This window comes from Hemicordylus capensis, chromosome 4, assembly GCF_027244095.1.
Source record: "Hemicordylus capensis ecotype Gifberg chromosome 4, rHemCap1.1.pri, whole genome shotgun sequence".
Lineage (NCBI taxonomy): Eukaryota > Metazoa > Chordata > Lepidosauria > Squamata > Cordylidae > Hemicordylus > Hemicordylus capensis.
This window is the reverse complement of record NC_069660.1, coordinates 64,217,744-64,233,053: the sequence shown is the minus strand read 5'-3', so window position 1 is coordinate 64,233,053 and position 15,310 is coordinate 64,217,744. Positions and strand designations below refer to the sequence as shown.

At 42.7% G+C, this 15,310-nt stretch overlaps 1 protein-coding gene across 7 annotated transcripts in view; it reads left to right on the top strand.

Annotated features, from left to right (window-relative positions):
* LOC128322767 (uncharacterized) overlaps nt 1-12,682 on the top strand; it is a 36,780-nt gene extending 24,098 nt beyond the window's left edge. For 2 of the 7 annotated variants that reach the window (XR_008305957.1, XR_008305953.1), the window contains 2 exons: nt 2,130-2,262; nt 12,494-12,682. Coding sequence is in view for 1 of the 7 variants with exons in the window: in XM_053244674.1 (XP_053100649.1) it covers nt 2,130-2,169 (40 nt within the window). In the remaining 6 variants the exon portion in view is untranslated. Of the gene's footprint in view, nt 1-2,129; nt 2,276-3,686; nt 7,940-8,499; nt 8,906-8,943; nt 9,095-12,493 lie in introns of those variants that run through there. The other 5 variants (XR_008305955.1, XR_008305958.1, XR_008305956.1 and 2 more) reach the window with 5 other exon arrangements.
* The last annotated feature ends 2,628 nt before the right edge of the window (nt 12,683-15,310 follow it).

Here is a 15,310-nt window from a genome sequence, read left to right as displayed (position 1 = left end):
GCCCTGGCATAGACAGGTCTCTCTGCCTCTGTGGTTTATAAAGGGTTAATTTTGCATATCTGTGGTGTTGGTGTGGCTGGAAATGACCTCTGAGCTCTTTTCTGGCCACCAGTTGCCCAGAGATGCAAGTTTTGGGCAGTATAAAAATGTTAAATAAATAATAAATTTTGAGAGAATGAGGTATTTTGTGGCTCCTTTTCATTTTAAAAAACCCAACATTTTTTCATGTTTCCCCTACAAATTTTCATGGGGAAATGGGGGGATTGGGACTTTTGGGGGGCATTCCTGGACAGCTGTGCAATATGATAGGGCTGGAAAATTGGCCAAAAAAGAAGAAGAAAAAAGGGAAAATAGCAAAATAGGCACCCAAGAATTCAGATTCCTAAGTATTCATTAAGCTTATCTACTTAGCTAATATTAGCAATAGCAATAGCAATAGCACTTACATTTATATACCGCTTTATAGCCGGAGCTCTCTAAGCGGTTTACAATGATTTAGCATATTGCCCCCAACATTCTGGGTACTTGTACCCTATTCGGAAAGACCTTTAAACATCATGATACTACCAGCTTAAAGAATAGTTTCGAGTGTTTCTTTCACATGCCCTCTACATCTCAGCATCTCAACTAAGAAAAAAGATAAAACTGTAGAGGCTGACATGACATCGAACCTGTTCGCTCATCCCTAGTTTCTCCCATTGTTACAAATGGGAGAAACTTGCAGCAGGGCTTGCCCCACAGTGTTGGGGCTGCCTTCTGGGACCAAAGTAGCCCTGACATGGTGCACTGCGACTCCATACTCCAGGGTACAATATTAGCAAAGTAGGTAAGCTTAATGGATACTTAGGAATCTGAATTCTTGGGTGCCTGTTCTTGAATGTGTAAAAGAGATCAGTTACCTCTAAACACAAGGGGGGAATCCAGAGTAATTAGTAATGTAGACTAAAAACCATTGAAATTAAAAGGACAAGTTCATCATGACTAACTTAAATCCTGTTAATGTCAGTGGCTGGCATACTGTGCAAGGGTACATCAGGTCAGTAATGTATGCATGCAAGTTGCAAAAATGCAAAATGTGCATAAATGTCACACAAGAGTAAGCCCATTATTTTAAGTATTTTAAAAGTCTTTCTAATAATATTATTTTATTGTTTTAACAAAGATATAAACAGAGATAAATAAACAGAAAAGGAAAAAAAGTCACTTTTTCCCTTTTAAAGTCTTAAAACATCATTTGCACAATTTTTGTATTTGTACAACTTGCATACACACATTACTGGGCTGACGTGCTCTTGTGTGATATGTCACTGTCAGCCAGTGGGATTTAATTGTGACTAACTTTGACTGGATACATTTCAAGGTATTGTATTCTAAAAGTTCAAAAAACATAAAGATTTATTAAGAAACTAAAACATTGCATACTGAGAGAGAGTCATTGAACAACATGCACAAACAGAAAGAAGCCTTCAACAACAATTGAACAATTTTAACTGACTCTTAACTGACCAAGAGTAACCTATTAACATAACTCCTCATGCCTGTAGTGGCCAGAAGAGTTTACTGCAGTGCTAAGAGTGATGAATTTGAATTCTCACTTCTAACCATTTTAGCTTCTTCCCCCTCCCTCCAGAAGCCCTTTCTTCTTGTACCCTCCAAAAGATCTTTCTACTGCCTACCCCACCCCCCCTTCCATAGGGCTGCAGGGCTTTTGGAGGGGGAAGAGGGATAAAAAAATCATTCATCCTTCCATCCCCGGGGCTGTTGCCCAAAGATTTTAACACAGGGACACTGAAGGCTTCTTCCAGTCTCGCAGTCCTTCTTCCATCACTGGAGGAATACTGAAGTCAGCTGTCATTTTTAGAAATTGTTTAAATATTTTATATTATTTATCTTGGATTTTTTGTAAACTTGAGAGCTCTTTTAAAGCCCCCCAAAAGGGATAGGTGCCTTAAATACTTATATTGGAGTACAAAAATAGTACTGATGAATTATTATTTTGTAAGCTACAGTTTAAAACATAGAAAGGAGGGCTATAAATGTTCTAAATAACTAAATAAATAATATACTAAATAAATAATATACCCTGATGAATGAATCTGAGCCACTAATAAAAACTACTTTCCCCCCAGGTCCCGTTTGACTATAGAGGCACCTTACCGCTTACCATGAATGTGGGTGTAACATTTAGCGGGTGCACCACCACCATATTTTGCCAGCCGTCCATAACGTTCTGCTCGTATTTTCAGTAACTGGAGAATAAAGGTGTGTAATCATCTACATGTATGAAACTAGACTGTTTGCTAGGTTCATTTTTTAAAATGAATATAAGGAAGTGTTATATGGTTCTATAGTTTTTGTGGATAAAACCTCTTGTATTCGGGCCGATTTAGACTCAGACCTCATAATTATAGCAGTGTCTGATGTGGAGGAGGTGTCCAGCAACTCCACTCATGTGGTTGGTTTGGATCCATCCTGAGGATGGAGACAAGCTGCTTGGAACAGTGCCACCTACCACTTGTTCTCTTGATCCTTGTCCGACATGGTTTATACTATCTGGCAGGGGAGTTGTTGTAGAGGGCCTGGTAGATATTATAAATGCTTCTCTGAGGGAGGGCAGGATACTGCCCTGTCTTAAGGAGAAAATCATAAGAGCTCACCTGAAGAAGACAGCATTGGAGAGTTAAGCAACTATAGGCCTGTCTCCAAGCTACCATGGCTGGGCAAGATAATTGAGAGGGTGGTATCCTTCCAGCTCCATCAGCCTGATGGATGATCTCCAATTGGGAATTGACAGAGGAAGTGTGACTCTGTTGGTCCTTTTGGATCTCTCAGTGGCTATCAACCATAGTATCCTTCTGGAGTGTCTGAGGGGGCTGGGGGTTGGAGACACTGCTTTGCTGTGGTTCTGCTCCTCCCTTTTCGGCAGATTCCAGACAATGTCTCTTGAAGACTATTGCTCTTCAAAATGTGAACTTTTATATGGCATCCCTCAGGACTCCATACTGTCTCCAATGCTTTTTAACATCTACATGAAACCACTGGGAGAGATCATCAGATTTGGTGCAGGGTGTTATCAGTATGCTGGAGACACTCCAATCTATTTCTCCATGTCAGCATCATCAGGTGAAGGCATTACCTCCCTAAATGCCTCCCTGGAGGCAGTGATGGGCTGGATGAGAGATAACAAACTTAGACTGAATCCAAATAAGACAGAGGTACTTATTGTGTGGGGTCAGAACTCAGGACACAATTTTGATCTTCTGGTTCTGGATGGGGTCATCCTTCCCCAGAAGGAACAGTTATACAGTCTAGAAGTGTTTCTGTATCCTGACCTCTCCCTGGTGTCCCAGGTTGAGGTTAGGGATGTGCACGGAACCACAGAAGCGTGGTCCGGCACTGGGGGGAGTGTGTCTTTAAGGGGGGGCCGGTAGTACTTCCACCCCCCCGCCGCTCTTCCCCCTCCGGCGCTGGAGTTGGCAAAAACGTTCTTGGGGCAGCAGAATTTCTCCCTGCCGCCCCTGCCCCCGTCGTTGTCTCTGTAAGGGTTAAACTAGAAAGAGCTGGCGGCGCACATGCACCCTTTGTGGCGTGCACACTCATCTCCGCCACTGGTGCACGCACGCCGCATGACGTCATGCTCTGTGCTCTCTGCTATAATGAAAAAGGGTTTCTCCTACGTTACTGAGGAGGACCCCCGCCCCAGATGGACCCACAAATGCTGAGAAAACTTTCAAAGAGAAATGGTTGCGCAGAGATGCTCAAGCTCAAGCGATGGTCGCAGCTTCTGTGAGTAAAAATCTTCTTTATGCTATATGTGACCTTGGAACCTCAAAGGAAATGCTAAGCAAGCTAGATTCCTTGCATATGAAGAAAGGGTGGGCATACACCTTTAATTTAAAAAAGAAAATGCAAGACCTCCAATATAAAGATGGGGACTGTTTTTCTACCTTTGTGGGAATTTTGGAAGATTTCTTTTTTCAATTTAGAGAGGCAGGGGAGCTATTTACAGAAAGTCAGAAGCTGGAAGCTCTGTTCCTAAGCATGCCCCCCAGCTATAGCAGTATAATCGGCCAATTGGAAACCCACACCAATCTAAGCTTTGAAAAGGCTGTGGAGATGCTGTCCTCGGAGGCAAGCAGAAGGAAAATTTTGAACTCACACTGTGAAAGTGAATTGGCAAGTAACTTTGCTCTTAAAGCAACAGTTGATCATTCCAGCCGAAACCCAAGGTGGGGAGGGAATGCTGCAAGAGGAAACCGCATGGGGCCCTCACATTTACATACAAAGAGATCTGGCTTTGCCGCCAAAGAAACTCAGCCCAGAGAGAGGTCACATGACCGCCAGTAAAGAGACTGCGAAAATGAGGCCAACCGGGAGTAATGCCTTTAGATGTTTTCTATGTAACGAATTTGGCCACAAGGTGGTGAACTGTCCTAAGAATCAGACAAAGGAGAATGGAAATCATTTCAACAAAAGCTTTAATGTTAATTTGATACAAAGCGATGAAAAGTTTATTTTAGATTCTGGTTCATCTGTGCATATCTCAAATGATCTAGCTTTCTATACTGAACTGTTTGATATTCCTGAAGAGACTGTTTATTTGGGCAATAATACTACAATTAAAGCCAAGAAGAAAGGCGAAGGAATTTTGTATTGCAAATTGCTGGATGGATCTGTTAAACCATTTTTTCTTAAAGATGTTTTGTATATCCCTGACTTCTCAAGCTCCTTGATTTCTATATCCAAGCTAGAGCAACAAGGCTGTGAACTGTATATTAAAAATGGACAATGTGTTGTTACCCAGAATTGAGAAGTTTGCCTTGTAGGCTCTGAATTCAAAGGTCTTTATTGTGTGGAATCTACAGACAGAGAAAGACCACAACCTGAGGCATACAAGCCTAATAAAGTAAACCTTGCTAAGTCATGCCTGCATGAAAACTGCTTGCAACTGTGGCATAGAAGGCTAGGATACAGGAGTCATGAGTCAATCCAGAACATGAAGGAAAAGGGATTAGCTAATGGCATTGATTTTGTACCATGTGACATTATAACTAACTGTGTTTGTTGTCTCGAGTTCAAAGCAGTAAACAAGCCATTCCCAAAGCAGAGTGAAAGGAAGACCGGAAGACCCTTGGAACTGATCCACAGCGATATATCTGGACCACTACCAGCAACCATAGGTAATCAAAAATATTTTCTAACTATAACAGATGATTTCTCACGATACACGTGTGCTTTTCTACTAAAGGAGAAGTCACAAATGCTCAAGAAATTAAAAGGATATGTGGCGATGGCAAGCAACAAATTTGGCTGGAAGCCAAAGATCCTGCGCACAGACAATGGAGGAGAATATATGTCCAATGCCACACAGCAGTTCCTGAGAGAACATGGAATCGTGCATCAAACCATGGTACCTTACTGCCTGTCCCAAAATGGAATTTCAGAAAGAAAGAACAGAACTCTACTGGACATGGTAAGATGCATGCTTGCTGACGCACACCTCCCACAGAAATTCTGGGGAGAAGGCATCATGACTGCTACATACATACAAAACAGAATGCACACAAAGCCTATAGGAACAACACCATATGAACTTTGGCATGGTCATAAGCCATCTATGATGCACCTGCGTGTCTTTGGAAGCACGGCTTACTCATACATCCCAAAGGAAAAAAGGACTAAGTTAGGGTCTAGGGCCACAAAAGGGATTTTTGTAGGCTACTTAGCACAATCCAAAGGCTACAGAATTCTGGATCCTGACACCAACAGGATAACCATAAGCAGAGCGGTGTATTTTGATGAGAATGAAAGAGCTACACCTTCAGAGGGGGCCTACACCGAAGCAAGCAACCAGACCAAGCACCCTGATGACTGGATTATGCTTCCTGATCTCAGAGGAATTGAGGAGGAGAAGACAGCAGATCCAGATCCAACCACAGTCGACACAGAGACCCCCAGCAATCCACCAGACGCACCTGAGGTAATGGAAGGGACCACAGAGGGTGAGGTGAGGCGATCAACGTGCTCAAACAGAGGTGTTCCAGCTCCGAGACTGTCCTACCTCACAAGAACGGCGGAACAACCAGAACCTTCATCATGGGAGGAAATATCCCAGCTACCACAACCAGAAGTCCAGAAGTGGAAACAAGCCGCAATTGAAGAGCTTGAGGCTCTACAGAAAACAAAACCTGGACTCTTACTAAGTTACCTCAAGGAAGGAAAGTTATAGGCTGCAAATGGGTTTTCAAATTCAAACACGATGCTAATGGTGAGATTCAGCGCTACAAAGCCAGATTAGTAGCAAAAGGATATTCACAGAAATATGGAGAAGATTATGATGAAACCTCTGCACCAGTGGTTAAACATACCACAGTAAGGACTCTGTTAAGTATTGCTGCTAGCAAAGGAATGTATGTTGAACACCTAGACGTTAAAACTGCATTCTTGCATGGTGAACTGGAAGAAGACATCTACATGCAACAGCCACCAGGTTTCTTAGAGAAAGACAAAGAGGACTATGTATGCAAACTGCAAAAGAGCATTTACGGTTTAAAACAAGCTGCCAGAGCATGGAATATAAAACTGAATGATATGCTGCTTTAAGCAAACTTCAAAAGAAGCAACGCGGATCCCTGTCTATACACGAGATGCATAGAAGGCAAGTGGACTTATATTTTGGCGTATGCTGATGATTTAATTCTTGCCTATGACTTGCACACTACTTGGGCATTCAAGTACAAAGAGAGAAAGATGGAAGTTTCCTGATCAACCAAGAACAGAAAATCAAAGACTTGATAAACTTGCTCAGACTGGAAAATGCAAATCCTACACCAACTCCAATGGAAGTGAACTACATAAAGCAAGAAGATCAAACTGAGCCACTATCTGACAACCATAGATATCGTGAAGCATTGGGTAAGCTTTTATACATTAGTACACTCACTAGGCCAGATATTAGCACAGCAGTTGGCTTACTTTGTAGAAAGACTGCATCACCAACAGTCAAGGACTGGAATGCAATTAAGAGACTTGTTAGGTACCTAAAGGGTACCGTACACTAAGCTCAAGCTGCCAGCTAATAGTCAACCAAAACTAGAAGCATATGTAGATGCAGACTGGGGTGGAGATATAACAGAGAGGAAATCCACCAGCGGTTACATAATTTTCTATGGAGATGGAGCGATAAGCTGGTCAAGCAGAAAGCAAGACACAGAAGCATCATCAACCACTGAAGCGGAATATGTATCAGCTGCACAGGGCTGTCACGAGATACAATGGCTGTGTCAACTACTGAAGGACCTAGGTACAGATGTACCACAGCCCATACTAGTGTATGAAGACAACCAAAGCTGCATTCAACTCTCCAAACAAGAAGATGTAAAGAGGAGTACCAAACATATTGATATGAAGTACCATATAGTGAGAAGTCTGCAGAAAGATGGACTAATCAAGCTGATCTACTGCCCGACAAATGAAATGCTTGCAGACATACTCACTAAGCCACTACCAAGACCCTGCTTTGAAAAGCTGAGAGAGAAAATGAATCTTGTGAGCTGAGTCACGAGACATCAAGAGGGGGTGTTGGAAGTTAAAGGACTTTGCGCTGTCTCTTTGCCTCAGACAGTGGAGGACAGACTAGTAAGTCAGAGGGCTAGAGGGTCAAGACATTTGTCATCACTTCTCCACTGCTCTGATGCTATCCCTTTGATGTGTAGATTGCTAATCTCAGGAACTTCCTTCCTCCTTCTCTCTCCCTTCCTACCTGGCCCGCCTACCTTGCAACATGGCAAGCCTCTCTCCCTGCACCATATGTGCAGAGAGGATGCAGAATCCACCTGCATCCAGCTAGATAGATAGATTAGAGATCCTAAATCCTCACTTTCCTATCCAGAATGGAGTTCCTTAATAAATGCCTTTTATATTGATTTGAAACTATGAATTGGCTCCAAGTTACTTTACTCTCAGCACACATGCATGCTTAACTAAACCACTGTGTTGTGCCTCTGTGCACTCTGCTATAATGAGAAAGGGATTCTCTCACCACAGAGAATTTCCAACAGCAACATCCACCATGATCATGCAGGCCCCTGGAAGCCGAAAAGGCATTTCAATTCCTCCACTACAAGTAGGCACCACATGCTCCTGGTCATGCATGAACTAACCCAGTGGCCCACATATTCTACAGCTGTAGAAGGGCTGCAGATTGGGATGAAGCCTTCAGCACCCCTGTGCTGAAGGCTTCTTGTGTAGCAGACTGGAAGGGGAGGAATTTCCCTCACTGCAAAAGCCCTTTCTGCTTGCAAAGATCTGTTTCCAAGGGTCAACACAACCTTCAGGAATACATTTATATACGTGGAAAGGGCTTTTGCAGCAAAGGGAGAGACATTAAAATAGCTTCCCCCTCTCCTTCTGGGCTGTTGCACAAGAGGCCTTCAGTGAAAAGGATGCTGAAGGCTTCTTGCAGACTTGAAACTCTTCTTTATTGCTATACATCTGCAGGACACTCAGGAACAGAATTATGCAAGTGGAAAGGGGTTTTGCAGCAAGGGGAGAGATGTGAAAATTGTTCCTCCCTCCCACCATGCCTGATCTGCTGCACAAGTGGCCTTCACTGCAAGGATACAGAAGGCTTTCTGCAGACATGCAACCCTTCTTCTATTGCTATAGAGCTGCACATTATGCCAGCCACCATCTCAAGCTGACTTTGAATACTTCTCACCTATGAAGAAAATTTTTTGGAATATTTACAGTGTTAAGCAAATTAACTCAAATTCTCAGTTTTAAACAAGCCGAGATGGGATATTGGTTGTGGTATTTTGCTTTCATTTGTAGGAAAGTCATCTGTACATGTTTCTGAGCTGAATTTGCATTGTGGATGGTATAAGAATAAAAGGTTTGTGAAGCAGTTAGTCTCTGTTCAGTTTTTAATTTTCTTTGGTACAGATTTACCAAAACTTCATGGAGGCCTTAGATAGTTTATACCAAGATCTCAGCAAACTAGCCTGACCTAGAAAACTGGGAGTACCAAAGAAAGAGGCAGGGCACTGCTGTGAACACAGTTCAAAAGTTTTTGACAATCCAAACAACTCTCAGGGTAAGGCTTAAATTCAGGTGCCCCTTCCGCTCTGTCCCATCAGACTGGTGCTGTGCAGTATTTGAGTGAAGCCCCTTACAACACCACCATGTCTTAGGTAGGAAACTGTATATGGGCCGAACTACCCACAGTCAAGGAGGTTTATAACTAGGATCTCCTGGCCTTAACAAAAAAAGGATGGAAGAGTAGCCATGGAAGGGGGAGCAGGATTTGGATTAGGACCACAGTCCTTGGGAAAGATGATTAACTCATTACCACCATGCCATTTTTCTAGACTGAAATAGCACATACAAAGAGAACAGCTGCTATTTGCCCTATGAGGTTGGGCGGGGGAGTGATATCTGTATATCTGCATGTGTTATGGCCCAGGCCACTCATACTGGACCAGAGCTCATAGCCCAGCAGGTCAGGCTGCGGCCTGTGAGTCTTTGCCAGCAATTCCACTGAGAGATTCCCTGTTGCAAGGCCTCACTCAACTCTGAGTGAATTGATTAATTCCTAGGAGACAAGTTGGAAGCTAATCCCCTACTTCCTTTGACAGAATGCTTACCATGTTGATGTCACCTATATTGTTTTGCCTTAGTCAAATGCATTGATTAACTAGCCTCACACATATACCCTTTTGCTGTTACTTTGAACATTTTTTTTTATAATTACACACTATGTAGATGTACACAAGACATAATTTAATTGTCTCACACATATAGCTTAGTTTCTTCCTTCTTAAACAACCCCTTTTGACTTTTTAACACTCTTTGGGGCAAGAGGCGCTGGGAGCCTGCCCCTTAGGCAAAGACAGACCAACAACTGTATAACAGGCTACATGACGGGAAGGGATAGGAAACAATCACTCTCCTTTTCTATGAACAACACTGTGGATACAGCCCGCTTATAGTATAGTATCATACTCACAGTGTGGCCCAAGAAAGGAAAATGGTGAATTATTCCCCCACAATGAGTTCATATTTGTTTGTAGTTGGCAATATAATTTGCTTTAATAGGATAACTGTGGCTATAATCTTGTAAAAAGATATTTTAAATGGTTAGAGCTTGGAGGGGAGATTTCTTTATCTACTCCTGCTGCAGTAGAAGTGCACAGGCGAGAGCACTGCTAATTAATATTGTCTGGAGACATGAAGTTAAAGTTCTAAATCGCATAGTTTATTTAGGAAATCCATCTGCTGCTAGCTACATACAGGAAGCAGGGAAGGGAGAAGGAGGAAGTCTCTCTCTCCAGATGAGAGAATGAAACTTGACTCTGTCAGGCTAACAGAAAGTAGAGTAGAATAAGTGTAGTCAGAAAGGGGATTCCCTTGCTCACTATCTCTTCCCCTAGTGGTCAATAGGGTTGCTGTTGCTAAGAATCAATGCCATCAGGAGCTCCATCTCCAACATAAATTACCACCCCAGGAGACAGTAAATGTTTTAATTAAATGATTAGCTTTTAATAAATTTAGGGTTTACCACTCACAGGTGCTGTGGGCCACCTCCACTGGCCATCTCCAGCCTCAGAGGCAAGACGCTTCTAAATGGCAGTTGCAGGGGAACAAAAGCAGGAGAAAGGGAATACCCTCACCTCTTGCTTGTGGGCTTCCCAGAGGTATCTGGTGGGCTACTGTGTGAAATAGGATGCTGGACTAGATAGGCCTTGGGCCTGATCCAGCAGGGCTATTCTTATGTTCTTCCTTGCTCTGGAAGGAACTTATTCCTAAATGGTGAGAGAGAAACAGATATCCTAACACCTCCAGGTTTGGGTAGCAAAGGGCCCCACTCTAGCCATTGGTATCCAAGGACACCAACATGTGATTAAAAGATTGTATGCCACTAGACAGGGGTTTTTGTGGAATAGCGGACAACCTTAAATTCAATCTTAACAGTTGACTAGCATCCCAGTGTTACAAGGGCACCCACTGAGCTTCATAACTGAGCCTGACTTTGAACTTCCTCAGCCCATATCCAACACTTTATCCACTACAGCAGTTTTTGGTTAGGGATTGACATTTTCATCATGGAGTCTATGGAATCCTGCTGTTAATATGCATGCAAATGAGGCCATAGTCCATGCATGCACACCAAAAACAAACAAGGTAGCATATCAACCATTGTTAGATTTCCTGGCCACTTTATTTGGCCTGTTTTTGTGTGGTTTTTTAAAAGTCTGGGAACCTAACCCCGCGATCCCATAGACTCAATTACTCATTATCCACAGTTTCATTACCCATGGTAATACGTGGGAACAGAACCCATGCGGATAATGACATACAGCTGTATTACTGATTCTTTTGAAGGTACTACTTATGGTACAGAGAAAGACATTTCAAGCAGATGCCTCCAGTTGCAAAGACTACAACCATGACCATGCGATGTCTGTGTCCTGTTACAGGATAAAAGCAGTTCTCCACTGACCTTTGCACTAGGATTCCACACATCACTGTCTGATAAGCAACATTCTCTGAAAGGCCTCTTAGGATTAGTAATGCACTCCAAGAGTGTATCAACTCTTCTGTTATACACCCTTAGCTGTTAACTATTAGACCACCTACAAACTATTATGAAACATTATCAAGATTCACTGTATGCAGGAAATTCAAGGAGAAAATAATTATGAAAAAAGCAGTCCTTTTCTCTTCTTACAGAGACTATGAGGAACTTACTTCTTGAAACTGCCCAATTAAACATAAAAAGGCTATGCACATGACCAGCAGGTGGGAAGGTAGGAAGGCTGCATCAAACTCACTTTCCCTCCAGATTGTGGGAAGCGTGGACCGCATTCTCACACAATGCATCTGGCTCTTCACATATCCCATTATGCACCGTGTGATGAGCACAGTGTATTGGGGGATACCCATGCAACTGGTGCTCTAGGTGTCCATCTCTGTGTCCGCTCAGGCTGCGGTCACACAACCTTGGTAAAAGGCTGGAGTTAAAAGATGGATCAGGATCTGTGCAAATCCCAGCGCTGCACATGAGCAGTCTAACCCAGGCTGGGCTGCCCTAGCCTGGGTTAGGCTGCTCATGAGAATAGCCTTGTATTGGATCCATTTTCTTTGTTACCAATTGATTTTCTGAAGCAGTGCTTTCTTAGATATGGATTTTTTTTCCTCCCTGAAAAAAGCAGCAGAAAATGTTTCCACTCAAGGAAGTTTTCCACCCCATTAAACTTTTATATATAAATGATGATACTATTTTCCCATTCTGATGAAAAGATTGTTTTATATGGAAGGTGTGCATATTCCTAAAATAAGGTATAACTTGCATCTCAATATTTTCAAATTATAATTGATTTATGGATAGAATTTATAGAATTTATTTAATTGACTATTAGATTCACTGTATTCAAAAAGTTCACGGAGAAAAGTAATAAGGCTTTAAAGTACCCCTTTTCTCCTCTTTTTACAGAGACGAAGAGCTCACCTGAAAGTGCTCAGAGAGATACTGCTCTGCCTCTTTGCAGAGCTAAATTCACTCCTGAAACAAACTGTGACATGTTTGACTTTTACCATATAGGTAGGAAACACACTAGCAGTATAACCTGCATGTCCTTAAAACCAGTCAACAGAACTCAATAAAACAATGCTAAGAAGTCAATGAAGCTTTTCTTACGATCGGTGAGAAGAGCTTCTTCTGGGTCTGCGGGGAGAGCGGGCTTAGCCTTAGATCAAAAGGCAGCCCTGGATGGCCAGATCAGCCGCCCACACGACTGCCGGCTCCATCATGGAGCCAGCGGGGGCTGTGGGGATCGGGGGCCACGTGACCCCCGGAAGTTCCAGGATGCCCCATTTGAGCATGTGGGGCATCCTGGAGAGACCCCTGAGCAAAAAAAAAAAATGAGGTTAACGGAGCGCTCGCTCCGTCAATCTCATTTAAGGGGAGGGGGAATAAGGCGAGCTAGCTGCCTTGGGAGCACTGGGCTCGCCTGCGAGCCCGATGGTTCTCACGATCCCTGGAAAGTGGGCTAAGCACCCTTAGTCCGCTTTCCAGGGATCATGGGAATAGCCTCAATATGTGCTTTACTGACTACAGAAAAGCCTTTGATTGTGTCAACCATGTCAAGTTGTGGAATATCCTTAGGAAAATGGGCATCCCGGAACATCTCACTGTTCTCATGAGAAACCTATACACAGGACAGGAAACCACAGTCCAGATGGAACATGGTGAAACAGACTGGTTCCAGATCAGCAAATGAGTAAGACAAGGCTGTATACTTTCTCCTTATTTATTCAACTTACATGCTGAACAGAGAGAAGCTGGATTGGAAGAAGATGCACTTAGTTTTAAAGTTGGAGGAAGAAACATCAATAACCTGCCCTATGCTGATGACACCACTCTGATAGCTGAGAATGCAGATGATCTGCAAGCTCTAGTAATGAAGGTCAAGGAGCACAGTGAAAAAATGGGCAAAAGTCAAGGAGCACAGTGAAAAAATGACTACGACTAAATGTAAAGACGACTAAACTAATGACAACGGTTACAGCAACCAGCCTCAGAATTGACAATGATGACATTGAAGTGGTGGATAGCTTCTGCCTTTTAGGTTCGACCACCAACAGTTAAGGATCCAGCAGTCAGGAAATATGCTGCAGACTAGCACGGTAGACTGGCAGGGTTGCAATGAAGGCCTTGGAAAGGATATTTAGATGCCGTGACGTCTCTACACCTACAAAGATTAGAATCATTCCGACAATGTTTTTTCCTGTGACACTCTATGGATGTGAAAGCTGGACTTTGAAGAAGCAAGATAGAAAAGGATTGACCCTTTTGAACTTTGTTACTGGAGAATACCATGGACAGCCAGGAAAACAAACAAATGGATCATAGAACAAATCAATTCAGAATGTTCACACGAGGTACAAATGACCAGGCTCAAACTATCATACTTTGGACACATTATGCAAAGACCCAGCTCCCTTGAGAAATCCATAATGCTGGGAAAAGTTGAAGGAAAGAGAAGAAGAGGATGACCAGCAGCAAGGTGGATGGATTTGATCATGACAGCAATGAATGCACCACTGGAGAGAATCTATCTATGTAGTCGCTAAGAAACAACACCTACTTGATGGCACTTAATCAATCAATCAATTAATCAATCACATTGCAAAATGCAGTGTAAAAACTCTCATACAATTAGAGACTGTACTCCATTAAGCATATATGGGAGAGAACAAGGGAATATACACCAAACACACCCAGAATGATTACATTTGATCATTTATTATATTGGTTCATCTTCATAGCTATTGGGAGGAATTTTGCCATGATCCCATAAGAAGAGCCCTGATGGATCAGGCACAAGGCCCATCTAGTCCAGCATCCTGTTACACACAGTGGCCCACCAGATGCCTCTGAGAAGCCCACAGGCAAGAGGTGAGGGCATGCCCTCTCTCCTGCTGTTGCTCCCCTGCAACTGATATTTAGAGGCATTGTGCCTCTGAGGCTGGAGGTGGTCTATAGCCACCAAACTAGTAGCCATCGATAGACCTGTCCTCCATTAATTTGTCTAAGCCCCTTTTAAAGCCATCCAAGCTAGTGACCATCACCACATCCCTTTGCACAGAATTCCATAGATTAAATATGCGCTGTGTGAAAAAGTTCTTCCTTTTCTCAGTCCTAAATTTCCTGGCCTTCAGTTTCATGGTATGACCCCTGGTTCTAGTGCTGTGAGATAAGCAGAAAAATTTATCTCTGTCCTCTCTACTTAATGCATATTTTCACACACCTCTATAAAATGACCCTTTTTTTCCAGACTAAAAAGCCCCAGATGCTGCAGCCTTGCCTCATAAAGAAGGTGCTCAAGGCCCTTGATCATCTTGGATGCCCTCTTCTGCACCTTTTCCAGTTCTACAATGTCCTCCTTAAGATATGGTGACCAGAACTGTACTCAGCACTCCAAATGTGGCTGCATCATAGATCTGTATAAGGGCAATATAATATTAGCACTTTTATTTCCAATCTACTTTCCAATGATCTCTAGGGAATAAGTCTTTCTCCACAGCTGCCACACACTAGATAGACACTTTCAAAGAGCTGTCTACCATGACCACCAAATCCTCTCAGATACAGACGTCTTCTTTCTCCTATTTTTTTTTAAAGGAAATAGTTTTCTTTTAAGGAAATAGGATGTCTTCCAAGAAACATGGCAAACAATCAATTGACATATATAGATCAGGATGGCTCTTTATTGAAATAACAGAAAAGCCATGGATCTTTATTGAAATA